Source organism: Bufo gargarizans, chromosome 3, assembly GCF_014858855.1.
Source record: "Bufo gargarizans isolate SCDJY-AF-19 chromosome 3, ASM1485885v1, whole genome shotgun sequence".
In the NCBI taxonomy this organism is placed as follows: domain Eukaryota; kingdom Metazoa; phylum Chordata; class Amphibia; order Anura; family Bufonidae; genus Bufo; species Bufo gargarizans.
In genome coordinates, this window is record NC_058082.1 from 65,904,688 (window position 1) to 65,919,610 (window position 14,923).

Genomic DNA, 14,923 nt, shown 5'->3' on the forward strand with positions numbered 1-14,923 from the left:
ATTGTAAATATATAACCAAATTATACTATTACAGATACATGACCTCATATTCCCTATTGAGGCCTCTAGGGTGTAATGTGTCCAATGTATGGATCCAGAAGACTTCCCTCCGTAGCAACATCTTATTGATGTCACCCCCCCTCCGCGGTCTAATCACCTGCTCTATAACCTGAAATTTCAGTTGAGCAATAGAATGTCTGCACTTTTCAAAGTGGCTTGGTATAGGTAATAATAAGTTTTTAGTTCTAATAGTCGATTGTGTTTGTTAAACTGGACTTCAGTATAGAAGTCCAGGCAGGAAGCTCTATATCTGGCAACCAGAGAAGTGAGAGAGGAGAATATAAGGAGATTGGGAGTGACAGACAAGAAACAGCGGAGGAGGAGAAGCTACGGATCCCTGAGTGAGACAAAAAGGATAGTAAGGCAAACACAGAAAACTATCATTAAGAAACAGCGTGATCTTTAGACATAGAGCGTGCAGCCACCCGCTGCGACTTCCTGACCCCGGGTACAACGGAGTCAGACGTGGCTCTTGACACCCTCGTGACAGTACCCCCCTTTCTACGAGGGGCCTCCGGACACTCAGGACCAGGTCTCTCAGGATGAGAGGCATGGAAAGCCTGAACTAACCTTTTGGCGTTTACCTCTGACGCTGGAACCCACATTCTTTCCTCGGGGCCGTAACCCCTCCAATGCACCAGATACTGAAGATAGCGGCGGACCAGACGAGAATCAACAATTTTGGATATTTGAAACTCCAGATTACCATCCACAATAACAGGAGGGGGTGGCAGTGGTAATGGTTCTAGAGGTGGAACATACTTCTTGGGTAACGACTTATGGAAGACGTTATGGATCTTAAAAGTCTGAGGTAGCTCCAGGCGAAAAGCAACGGGGTTAATGACGGCTACTATTTTGTAAGGACCAATGAACCTAGGACCCAGTTTCCAAGAGGGAACCTTCAACTTAATATTCCTAGTAGATAACCACACATAGTCATTCACTCCTAGGTCCGGACCTGGCGACCGTTTCTTATCAGCCATGCATTTATATTTACCTCCCATATTTTTCAAGTTATCTTGCACCTTCTGCCATACAGATGAAAGAGATGAAGAAAACCGTTCCTCTTTGGGAACCCCAGAAGACCCCCCCTCTTTGAAAGTACAGAATTGGGGATGAAAACCATATGCTCCAAGAAATGGTGACTTGCCAGTGGATTCCTGACGGCGATTATTTATGGCAAACTCGGCTAACGGTAAAAATGATGACCACACCTCTTGATTTTCAGACAAAAAACACCTTAGGTATGTCTCAAGGTTTTGGTTGGTACGCTCAGTCTGTCCATTCGACTGAGGATGGAAAGCTGAGGAAAAAGATAAGTGTACACCCAAACAGGAACAAAAAGCTTTCCAAAACTTAGAAATAAATTGGGTTCCCCGATCCGAAACCACATCGGAAGGGACCCCGTGAAGCTTCGTGATTTCACTGATGAATACCTGAGCAAGAGTCTTAGCATTAGGAAGTGCGGGTAACACAATGAAGTGTACCATTTTGCTAAACCTGTCTACTACAACCAAGATAACTGTTTTACCTGCAGACAAAGGTAAGTCAGTGATGAAATCCATTGACAGATGTGTCCATGGCCTATTGGGAATGACAAGTGGCAATAAAGACCCTGCAGGACGTGTATGAGAGACTTTCGCGCGTGCACAAGTAGAACAAGTAGACACAAAATCCATTACATCCTGACGCAACCTTGGCCACCAAAAACGACGAGACAATAAAGGTTGCTTTACTACCCGGGTGCCCAGCAAGTGCCGAATTATGATGTTCCTTTAATAATTTGAGACGCAGGTTTAACGGTACAAACAATTTCTCTGAGGGGCAAGAGACCGGGGCATCCCCCTGGGCCTCTAACACCTTCCCCTCCAGAACAGAGTGTACAGCAGAGACAACCACTCCTCTTTGTAAAATGGGTACCGGATCACTAACATTACCCCCTTCAGGGAAACTACGAGATAATGCGTCTGCCTTGGTATTTTTTGCCCCAGGATGATAGGTGATGACAAAAGTTAAACCTGGTAAAAAATAGCGACCACCTAGCTTGTCTAGGGGTGAGACGCTTAGCCGATTTGAGGTACAGAAGGTTTTTGTGATCCGTAATCACCGTGACAGGGTGGATTGCTCCCTCTAAGAAGTGACACCATTCTTCAAACGCTAGTTTAATCGCTAATAGTTCCCTATTTCCAATATCATAGTTTTTCTCAGCTGTAGATAAATTTTTGGAAAAGAAAGCGCAAGGATGCCATTTGCCAGAAGATGGACCCCGAGACAGTACAAGCCCCTACTTCCACCTCTGACGCATCTACTTCAACAATAAAAGGCTGGGAGACATCGGGTTGAATTAGAACAGGTGCCGAAGTAAATCTCTCATTTAGAGAGGAAAATGCAATTTTAGCGGCGTCAGACCATTTAGAAAAATCAGTCCCCTTCCTAGTCATGTCAGTAAGGGGTTTGACGATCACTGAATAATTTTTAATGAACTTTCTATAGAAATTTGCGAAACCCAAAAACCGTTGTAGAGCTTTAAGGTTCTCAGGAAGATCCCAATCTAAAATTGCCTGGACCTTCCTAGGATCCATACGGAAACCTGAAGCAGAAAATAGATATCCTAGGAACTGTATTTCCTGAACGGCAAAGACACACTTTTCAATTTTCGCATATAATTTATTCGTTCGTAGGACCTGCAGTACCTGTCTGACATGTACTTCATGTGTTTTCAGATCAGCCGAATAAATTAAGATATCATCTAGGTATATGACTACAAACCTGCCGATAAGATGACTAAAAATATAATTAACGAAATGTTGGAAGACAGCAGGAGCATTGGTCAGACCGAAAGGCATGACTAAATTTTCATAATGCCCCTCTGGGGTGTTAAAAGCTATCTTCCACTCATCCCCTTCCTTGATACGAATCAGATTGTAGGCCCCCCTAAGATCAAGTTTGGAGAACCACTTAGCACCCGCAATCTGATTAAAAAGGTCAGGAATGAGAGGAAGAGGGTATGGGTCTCGGATGGTTATCCGGTTTAGCTCGCGGAAATCTAGGCAAGGACGCAGGCCCCCATCTTTCTTTTTAACAAAGAAAAACCCTGCAGCCACGGGTGAAGAAGAGGGTCTGATGTGTCCCTTAGCCAGACTCTCAGAGATATAATCTTTCATGGCTTGTCTCTCGGGACCCTAAAGATTATATAACCTGGTCTTGGGTAATTTTGCACCGGGAATCAGGTTAACCGGGCAATCATAAGGACGGTGAGGTGGTAACTTCTGACAACCCTTTTCAGAAAAAACGTCCTCAAAGTCCGAAATAAATGTAGGTAGGGTAGCTATGGAGGCGACTAAGCAATTGCTATTTAGGCAATTTTCTCTGCAATGCTCACTCCACTCCAATATCTCCCTGGCCTGCCAATCCACCACAGGATTGTGCGCTACCAACCAGGGAAGACCCAATACCACAGGAGAGGGAAGGCCCTCCAGAACGTAACATGAAAGACACTCATTATGATGGTCCCCTACCCGAAGGTGTAAGTTATGGACAATGTGGGTGAGGTTTCTCTGAGACAGAGGAGCAGAATCAATAGCGAATATGGGAATAGGTCTCTGCAGCGTACAGAGAGACAAACCCAAAGTGCGGGCAAAATGGGCATCTATCAAATTTACTCCTGCTCCACTGTCTAAAAAGAAAGAAATAGTCTCCGCCTTAACACCAAAAACAATAACCGCTGGCAACACAAATTGAGATGTTCGTATGGAGGAAACGTATACCCCCCCGGCTGACATCCTCCGCACAGCCTGGGGTTAGTGGTTCCGACAGTCTTTTGTTTTTGAGAAAGGGAGGACAGACATTAATGAAATGACCCCTTTCCCCACAGAAAAAACAAGCCCCACGCCTACGGCGAGCCTCAGGAGGATGGACCTGACAAGTAGTTCCTCCTAGCTGCATTGGCTCGTCTAAGTCAGTACAGACTAACTGCTGCTTGGGAGAGGTTACCAATTGCTCAGGAATTTTAAATCTCTCCCTAAGACGTCTATCTATTCTGATAGAGAGGGACATAACAGCATCAAGGGAAAGGGGAGTCTCATATAGCGCAAGCGCATCCTTAACCCTTTCGGATAACCCAGTGCAGAACTGACTCCTGAGAGCCAGGTCGTTCCACTGAGTATCCGTAGCCCACCTACGGAACTCTGAGCAAAATTCCTCTGCTGGCCGATCTCCCTGTAGGAGTCTCCGTAACTTCGACTCCGCCAGGGCGACTCGGTCAGGGTCATCATATATGAGACCCAAGGCCCCAAATATTCATCCACTGACCGGAGAGCCTGGGAACCAGGGGGTAAAGAGAACGCCCAGGATTGCGGGTCCCCCTGAAGCAGGGAAATAACAATCCCCACCAGCTGTTCTTCATTACCAGAGGAGTAAGGGCGCAGCTTAAAATATAATTTACAGGCCTCACGGAACGTCACAAACTTGTCCCTTCCCCCAGAAAATCTGTCAGGAAGAGCAACCTTGGGTTCTGCAACAACCTGGTTACCCATAGCAACCGCTGGGCTTGCGGTCTGCTGCATTTGCTGCTGTTGCTGGAGGACCGACGCCTTCAATCCTGCCACCTCCAAAGACAGGCCTTGAAGTTGTTTTGCCAAAGCAGCAATAGGATCCATACTGGATTCTAAATAATTATTTTTTTTTTTCTCTTCCCAAAAAATAAGGGCCAGATATAATATCACGACCGGCATGCCTATCACATACGTGACACAAAGGGAGGGAAAAGGGAAGGCTCTGTCCAAGGGAGAAGGAAAGGTGGTGACCCCTATCTCACCTTGAGGCTGGCACCTGACTGCCCTGACGTCCCTAGACGGGTTCCTCACCCGTACGCCGATCGCATGCCTAAAACCCTGGCTTTCCCTAAGATGAGCCCTAGATAGTGAATAGGGCGGTGGGAACACAAGTCCGCACCACTAACTCTAAAGGAAAACACCAAGGGGAGGACAGACAATACAGACAACATATAATCCCAGGTGGGAGACAACAGAAGACAACAAACAGCCCAACAGGGATCCGGAGGGTAGCACTCTGGAACAACAACCAGGATTCACAGCTCCAGTGGGTCAGTATAGAAGTCCAGGCAGGAAGCTCTATATCTGGCAACCAGAGAAGTGAGAGAGGAGAATATAAGGAGATTGGGAGTGACAGACAAGAAACAGCGGAGGAGGAGAAGCTACGGATCCCTGAGTGAGACAAAAAGGATAGTAAGGCAAACACAGAAAACTATCATTAAGAAACAGCGTGATCTTTAGACATAGAGCGCGCAGCCACCCGCTGCGACTTCCTGACCCCTGGGTACAACGGAGTCAGACGTGGCTCTTGACACCCTCGTGACAAGAGCAGAAACACAAGCATTCTGGCCACCCCAAAAGGCAGCCACTTAACATAATTTCTACTTGCAGATTAATATGGATTTCTGAAGGCTGTGGATATGTGTGTCCCTTAGATCAGGGTGCCTATGGGGCATCACATCTCAGACTCCTCAAACATATCATTATCTAAATTTCATGTCAGAATGTATTGCATCTAGATTGTATTTTGTTAAAATCATTAAAATCATTGTTGCACTATGACACCTGGTGTTATCTCCTCTGGTCTGTATCTCCTCTTGATACTTGGGGATCTATCCTCTTGGGCACAGCTACCAATGATAGATCTTTTCCTGCAAATTCTATAAGTGCCCATTTTCAAGGTGACCTTCCTTATAATTTCACTAGTATAGATTCATAGATTGCATGAGTTCTTGCAACTATTACTCACCATGAATACTAATTTACAATTAATTCATTTGGATTTCTCAGTATTGAGACTGTAACTATCTCAATTTTTGTACCAAGCTGCCAAAATGAATCATTCAGCCATATTTGAAGCTGTTCTTTTTCATTAAACACATGTACAGTATATCTGTAAATCACACTAGATTTACAATACAAAGTGGTTTATTTGAGTAATGAGTCCCACATAAGCAGAAACACATTTATTTCACCACGACAAGGCTTTCTGTCCTTGAAATTATAAATTCTAGGCTAAAATACAAAATCTACAAGCTCCTAGGAAGGATTTGTCAGGATGGTGAAAGGTGTTCCAAATTTGAATTAGTTTTCTCATCTGTCACAATGGAGATGTCAAAATATTAATCACAAGTAGGAATGCAAACAAGATGTTTTGTGCATAAATAAATTATGTATTTGCCTGCACGTGTGCTTAAATAAGTAATATGTACCGTACTTCTGCACTTGCAGTACTCATACTGTACCAACTTTCTACCAACTTACCCTCCGTAAATGTCCCTTTGAATATTACCTCCTGTCTTTATTTTTTTCTCAATATGACATAGAGACAAATATGTAATTATTGGTGTTGATCGAGCACCAAAGTGCTCTGGTGCTCGAGTAGAACACTTTAGGATGTTCACGTGCTCTACAGAGCACCCGAGCACAATGGAAGTCAAGGGGAGAACCCGAGCACTAAATCAGGCACCCCCTGCTCTGAAGAGGGGAGGGTGTCTGGTTCATAGGAAAATGTCAGAAATTGATGGAAACACCACTGAAATGGATCGGGAACAGCATGGGGAGGATGTCTGGATGCATCTTGGACTCCCAGGTCGCTGCTGGGAACAATGTTTTCTGAGTAGTATGCCACTTTTACAGACTGACAATAATACGTACTAAACCGAAGATAAAATTAATTTTGGAGGAAAAATTGTTAGGAAACATTCTTTCCTGTATATTTATTGTACATAAAGCGCAAGTGCTGCCAAAAATTACAAGGAAGAGGAACTCCGGTACAACCTGCATATCATATAAAGGAGGGCCTCATTCACATTGTGGTACAATTGTTTAGGTAGTGGGACTCCTACACTCATAAAGCCAATGCATTAAGTGAAAGTGCTGCCAAACATTACAAGGAACCGGCACTCAAATACACCCTTTATTGCACATAAAGTAGGGTATATGGTAAAGTATCATACACACCCTTGAAAAATTACCATTGATAGCCTGCTGGTGACCCTCAAAAACATTAGGAGCAAAGGCCTTCTGGTGACCCTCTAAAACATTAGGGGCGAGTGTCTGCTGCTGATCTGACCATCTAAAACATTATGGGCGAGGGCCTGCTGGTGACCCTCTAAAACTTTAGGGATGGGGGTCTGCTGCTGAGCTGACCCTCTAAAACATTAGAAGCGAGGACAGCCTAATAAGCATGTTGATATGATGGAGGAGGAGGACAAGAAAAGGAAGATTGAACCATATACCCTTTTTTGTGGTGGAAGGGGTGCATGGGAATACAGTGTATTCAATACACCATAAAAGCCACTTTTAAAGTGCCTTTATGTTCAGCCACTTTCCACTGGTGGAGCAGAGAAGTCAGGGGGCAATCCAGGCCTTGTTCATTTTGAAAAGAGTCAACCTGTCAGCATTTTCAGTTGACAGGCGGATGCGCTTAGCAGTTATTATGCCCCCAGCAGCACTAAATACCCGCTCTGACGAAACGCTAGTGGCAGGACAGGCCAGCACCTCCAAGGCGTGGAGCCTCAGTTCATGCCATGTGTCCAGCTTGGACACCCAATAGTTGAAAGGCACAGAGGGATCACGGAGGACGCTGACACGATATGCTACGTACTCCTTTACCATCTTTCAAAACTTTTCCCTCCTTGTGACACTAGGCCGTGCATCAGGGTGAGGGTGCTGGCGGGGTGTCATGAAACTTTCCCAGGCCTTGGAGAGTGTTGCCCTACCTCTGTTGGAACTGCTGTGTGTTCCCCTCCTCTCCCCTCCTTGGTTTCCCAAGTAAATATGTATTCTGCTGCCAGCGTTGTCAGCTGGAATTTTTTTTTGCAATTATTCCACAAGAACCTTCTGGTATTGCACCATTTGGCTAGTCCTCTCCAACACAGGAATGAGACTTGAGAGGTTCTCTTTGTAGTAGGGGTCGAGAAGGGTGAACAACCAGTAATCGGTTTTGGCCAAAATATGTATAAAGTTAGGGTCACGGGAAAGGCAGCATAGCATAAAGTCAGCCATGTGTGCCAGAGTCCCAACAGACAAGACTTCGCTGTCCTCGTCAGAAGGATGACTCTTAATCTCCTCATCCTCTTCCTCCTCTTTGGCCCATGCATGCTGAACAGATTAAATAAACCTGCTATGGGTACTACCCTGGAATAAACCTGCTATGGGTACTACCCTCTGTAGCGGAGGCAACCGTCTTCAGATCCTCCTCCTCATCATCATCCAATTCGCACTAAGAAGACGAACTATGTCTGGCTATCACCCTGTGTACTGTCTTCCCCCATTTCCACATCTTACACATGCAAAGCGTCCGCCTTCATTGTGAGCAGCGAGCGTTTTAGTAGACACAGAAGTGGGACGAATAAGCTGATAATAGCGGCATCGCCGCTCACCATTTGTGTTGATTCGTCAAAGTTGCGTAAAACCTCACAGAGGTCAGACATCCATGCCCACTCATTGCTTGTGAAGAGCAGAAGCTGACCAGAAAGGAGACAACCATGTTGTAGCTGGTATTCCACTACTGCCCTCTGCTGCTCACAAAGCCTGGCCAACATGTGGAACATGGAGTTCCAGCGCGTGCTCACGTTGCACAACAGTCGGTGAGCTGGCATTTGCAAGCGCTGCTGCAGACCGGTGGCAGCTTTCGGAAATGGGCACACACGCGGCGCACCTTCACCAGTAGCTCAGGAAAATTGGGGTAGGTTTTGAGAAACCGCTGAACCTCTAAGTTGAACACGTGGGCTAGGCATGGTATGTGTGTTAGCTTGCCGAGATCCAAAGCCGCCACCAAGTTACGGCCATTTATCAGACACAACCATGTCTGGTTGTAGGTTGAGTGGTGAGAGCCACAGTTCACTCTGGTCCCTTATGCCCTGCCACAGCTCTGCGGCGGTGTGCTGTTTGTCACCTAAGCAAATTAGTTTCAGCACAGCCTGTTGCTGCTTCCCCACTGCAGTGTTGCACGGCTTCCAGCTACTGACTGGTGCTGCAAGATGACAATTCAGAGGTGGAAGTGAAGAAGGAGGTGGAGGAGGAGAAGAGGGTTGCAGCCACTAATGTAGGTGGTGGCCAAAATCCTGATGGAACTAGGGCCCGCAATCCTTGGAGTCGGTAGCACCTGTGCCATCCCCGGGTACGACTCGCTCCTGACTTCCACATCGTTCACCCAGTGTGCCAGTCAGGAAAATGCGGCATCCGTGGCCAAAAGCACTTGTCCATGTGTCAGTCGTTAAGTGGACCTTGCCAATAACTGCGTTGGTCAGCGCACGTGTGATGTTATGTGCATGCTGGTGTAAGGCAGGGACGGCACAACAGGAAAAATAGTGGCAGCTGGGGACTGAGTAACAAGGGACTGCCGCCGCCATCAGGCTGTGGAAAGCCTCAGTGTCCACAAGCCTAAATGGCAACATTACCAAGGCCAGCAATTTGGAAAGGTGCGCATTTAGTGCTATGGCCTGTGGGTGGGTGGCTGGGCATTTGCACTTTCATTCAAAGGCCTGGGGTATGGACATCTGTACGCTGCGCTGGGACACAGAAGTGGATGTGCTAGCTGATGGTGCTTGTGAAGGTCCAGATGCAGGGCAAGAGGCATCCGGTCCTGCGTTTTGGACAGGGGATTGGCCAGCAATTAACACAAGGGAAGAGGAGGCAGTGGTGTGACCCGCAGGCACTGATTGTGGACCCAGGCATTCGGCCCACCTATTAGGGTAATTTGATGCTATGTGGCGGATCATGCTGGTGGTGGTGAGGTTGCTAGTGTTCACGCCCCTGCTAATTTTGGTGCAGCACAATTGCAAATGACAATTCTTTTATCGTTTGCACTTTCCTCAAAAAAGCTCCAGTCCGGGGAACAGTTGCAGGCCTGTTTGGTGTAGCCCGCCTTCTCCCTTTTGCCACCCCACTGCCTCTTCCAGCCTGTTCAGGTGCTGCAGATCCCTCCCCCTCTGTACTGCTGTCCTCGCTCAGCTTGCCACCTTCCCAGGTTGGGTAAGTGATTTCATCAGTCCACCACCTCCTCTTCCACTTCCTTACTCTAGTCATCCTCCTGACTTGTTGACCTAACAAGAACCTCACTTATTGACAACTGTGTCTCATCCTCATCATAAACCTCTTTAGACACTAATTGCAGTTGACTTATTGGCAACTGCGTCTCATCATCATCATCCACTTCATGAAACACTAATTGTCGTTCCCCACCTTCATCATTTTTTGTACACAAGATGTCCCTTTTCAAGCGGGCTTGGCGAGAGGGCCAAATCAAGGAATGGCGATGAAAAGAGCTCCTCTGAATATCTGAGTGTGGGATCACTGGTTTGCCAAGACTCTCCATGGTGGGATAAAGGAGAATCAGGGTGAGGATTCTGTTGACCAGACTCTTGGCTACTGAGACTGGACTTTGTGGAAGACAGGGTGGTGCTTAACCGACCGGAAGCATTATCTGCTGCAATCCAACCGACCACCTGGTAGCACTGGTGGGACTTCGAGAGTGGTGTCTTGCGCCGCCCTGCCAACTGGGACATTAAGCTAGGTGCACCATCAGCAGCACGGCCATTTCCCCATCCCTTACTGCTCTCCTTGAGCATATTAAATGGTATATATGCTTGCAAGTATGTCACACGTACAGTAGCGCAGGTTTTGTAAGTGTATGCGCAAATAAATTAAATTGTATATCACAAATATTTAGAATGCTCAAATGTTATACAGTAGAAGTAGCGCAGGTAATGTCTCTGTCACCAGCGGCGAAAAAATTAAGTGAATGTCACAGATATTTAGGATGTGCAAACATTATACAGGAGATGTAGCGCAGGTAATGTTGCTGCTGTCACCAGCGGCTAACGTTATACAGAGGATGTAGTGCAGGTAATGTCGCTGCTGTCACCAGCGGCTAAGGTTATGCAGGAGATGTAGCGCAGGTAATGTCGCTGCTGTCACCAGCGGCTAGCGTTATACAGGAGATGTATCGCAGGTAATGTCACTGCTGTCACCAGCAGCCAAACAATTGCACGCAATTTAGCGCACGTTGCGCTAATATATTCCGCAGCCAGATAAAACAATAGTCCTTAAAAGGACTATTGGGTCTTTAACACCTTTCAACACTCAAAACTCCCTAAAAAAACACAATTACTCTCCCTACACTATCTGTCCCTTCTGCTGCAGCTCGCCCTGACTAAGTCTGAGCCGAACCACGTGTCATCGGATGCTATATAGCACCCGATAACGAGTTCCGGACAGCCAATCACTGTAATGCCAGTAATCAACATGGCTACGGCATTACAGTGAGTTCCACTACCCTCCCGAACGTTTATTGGCTGCGTAGCAGCCAACAAACGTGCAGAAAGGAAGACTCGAGCACACTCGCTCGATCACACGTGTGCCGAGCATATCGATTCTCAAGTGGAAAAGGTGTTCAGTCAAGCATGCTTGCCCAACACTAGTAATTATTCATCTTTGTTGTTGCTGTAAGTACAATCCATTGTGGAGTCATAGGTATCAAGTTTTCTTTTCTTAAGCCCCTACCTGTCCAGTGCTCCTGGTCCCAGACTCACCTACCGCTGTCTTTCCCAACTGGCCCAGCAGCCATGGTAGCTCTCTCACTCCACGAAGACTATGGCCTGCTTGCCACCTAAGCCTCTCCCGTTCTGCCCATAGGATGTGCACTCCCTCTGGCTCTTAAAGAGTCAACACACACATTCTAATCTTCCACCAGCTAAAGGCTGGCCACCTTGGGTCACTTAAGGCCTCTTGCCTGTGGGAAAGTGCCTAAGCAATAGATTCTAGTCTGCTAATGTTATTTAAAGTGTAAGTTTATGCATTTGTTTACCTGTGTACCAACTTCTGCCTGTTTCCTGGATTTTACCATTCACAACCAGACATCTGCCTAATTGCCATACTGACCCAGAGCTGCCTGCCCTGACTTCAGACTGTACCTAAGGTTTTGCCAGTTCCCTCAGCGCTCTGCCTGGTGTCTCTTGACCCCTGTGTGTCAGCTGTCAACTAAACAGAGCCTACTCCAGGAGGTTGTGGCCTGCTGGTTCCCCTGCAAAGTCTAGATCCTTCTACAGAGGATAAAGGATAAAGACTAGATGACTGCCAGGATAACTCCCTTAGGAGTAGCCCCAAGTCAAATCTGTTCAGTTAACACAGAAGTTCCATACACACTGCCTAACATTCACTAAATCTGCATGAGATGGTCACCCACCAAGTATCTATGCCAACACATGCAGTGTAAGTAGAGTAGAGTGGCATTAAAAGGTATGGGTAGCCTAGTCATTTTGCAGGTGAATCATTGGCTGAGATGACAGGTGTGATGAATTATATTATTAAATATGTGAGGTTTTATTTAGGATAGTCTAGAATTGGCATTGGCAGTATGGAAATCATACATCTTTTGACAAAGAGGAGTGAAAATGCATGACTGTGCTCAGGGATGTACATAGGTCTCATAGGCCCCAATAGTAAAACTTAGTATGGGCCTCTCTGCCTCACCAAGTTTCCCAGTATGCATGCATCAAACACTCCTAAATAACGTGGAATGCAAATCTTGACATCCCAGATTTCTGACTAATTAATTATTAAGGGGGCTGGCATATACTTGAGCTATAATGTACGACAGTTTCTTGTGTAAAGTATAGTAAATATGACTGGGAGCAGAGACTCCCACGTCTCACCAAGCACCAGCCCTTCTCTTTCCACTTTAAAAAAGTCACAAATTATAGTGCAAGTATGGTGTGCATGATAATCTGAAAAGTATTGATGCCAAGAGCTTACTAAAAATCAGTACAGCTTTAGTGCACTATGGGCGGGGCCTTGCCCCATGGTACACCTCATCTGCTCAGCTTTCCAGTGTTGACCATGCCCCCTGGACATTTGCATAAAGAATAAAAGTCTGTTTTCTTCTGGAATGCCACAAACGAGTTTGACAATTCAGGTATCATTTAAACCAGCAGGATCAACCTTACTGGACACTGATGGAGTTGATCCTGCTGATAGGTGCTCTTTAATCATGATTTCATGATTCAGTACTACCATGTTACCGCTCTTATCACTTCTCTCTCATAGTAAATGGTGGAATATAGGCTTAGATAAACAGGGTCATTTTCTTTGCCTTATTTGCCGTACTCCTGCAACTAAGAGACTGAAGAGTGCAATCTCATTGTACACTGTACATTACACAAAAGGGCATACAATTTAATATGATCTCCAGTTGTATTTCCTCAGGTTGCGTGTAAAGAAGATCTCAGTCACGTACAATATATATGTAATTTTATCTTTATGGAAACTTGAGAACCTTAAAAATAAGGATATAGTGATGTAGTAATAACATATAGGGGGATGATCTCGCAGCGCCTCTTCATTTACTCTAGAGGGAAGAAACATTTAAAAGTTTCTTACATTTTTATTTATTTTTTTATAAATAGTCGCAGCATCTGTATCCGATGTCAAATGACGTCTATACTGATATTTTAGTGCTTGGGGATTTGGGGAGATTACTATAAAATAAAGCTTACTGTTCTCTGCCATTTCAAGTTATAATGCTGGAAAGAATATTATAAGACAACATACGTCATGCCGGTCAACTAAATTGTATTTCATTAGAATTAAAGGCTATGGACACCTTTGGTGATTTTAATTGTATTATTGTATTCTAATAATTTTGGGCTAAAAATAATTTTTCTTAATTGGTCTTCATTACAAAATTTCAAAAGTTTTCCCTGAACAGCATTCAGTTTCTGTGCATTTGACAGAGAATCCCATCAGAGATCAGTTTCATACGGTTATGATAACACATGCGTTGCACTTTCCATACAGAAGGTGAACAATGGACCAAAGCATAAAGTGGAGTCCGTCAGGTTCCATTGTTACATACATAGTAACATAGTACATAAGGCCGAAAAAAGACATCTGTCCATCCAGTTCGGCCTGTTATCCTGCAAGTTGATCCAGAGGGAAAAAAAAAACTAAAACAAAACAGTGCCGCATGATGAGCTTTTCTTGTCAAATCTGATATCATTTTCTACAGGGCCTGCAACATGTAAACAGAGCTTGGATTACATTTTAAGTCTGTTCAAAATATTGGCAAATGTGTTTATATAATGTTTTAGATATTTATTTAATATTTTGAATTTATGTTTTTTTTAATCTTTTCCTGCATTGTTTGTATAGGTAGTGCAGCTAGATGTGTGTACTTGATGGCAGCTGCAATGAATAAACCACTACAGTGTCCAAGAAGTGATAAGCATCCTTCCCCAGAGATCAGTAAGTAGACGGATGTATAGATGTGTATACAATATCTAATCTTTTATCATGCTAATCCTATTTACTGTAGGCTTATATAAGGCTCCAGCAGTGCAACAGAGCTGTCATGAAATCCACCATGGACTGCTGCCTCTGTCCACAAAATACAGATTAAGGGGTTCAATATACCTGTTTCCATCAAATATTAATTGAGGCCTGCGAGATACCTGCTTCCACAAAATACTTATTAAGGGGTATGAAATACTTGCTTCTACCAAATATTGATTTAGGCCTGCTATATACCTGTTTCCACAAAATACAGATTAAGGGGTTCAATATACCTGTTTCCACCAAATATTGATTGAGGGCTGCGATATACCTGCTTCCACAAAATACTGATTAAGGGGTTCGATATACCTGTTTCTACCAAATATTGATTGAGGCCTGGGATATACCTGCTTCCACAAAATACTGATTAAGGGGTTCAATATACCTGTTTCCACCAAATACTGATTGAGGAGTGCAATATACCTGCTTCCACAAAATACTGATTAAGGGGTTTGATATACCCGTTTCCACCA

The 14,923-nt window shown here is 45.0% G+C and overlaps 1 protein-coding gene across 1 annotated transcript in view; it reads left to right on the plus strand.

Moving 5' to 3' along the window:
* The window catches only part of LOC122933321 (TRAF family member-associated NF-kappa-B activator-like), a 90,245-nt gene extending 75,661 nt beyond the window's left edge, over nucleotides 1–14,584 (plus strand). Inside the window, exon 4 of the mRNA XM_044288261.1 lies at nucleotides 14,271–14,584. Coding sequence (XP_044144196.1) covers nucleotides 14,271–14,297 — 27 coding nt within the window. The 3' untranslated portion in view covers nucleotides 14,298–14,584. The remainder of the gene's footprint in view (nucleotides 1–14,270) is intronic.
* Nucleotides 14,585–14,923: the final 339 nt, after the last annotated feature.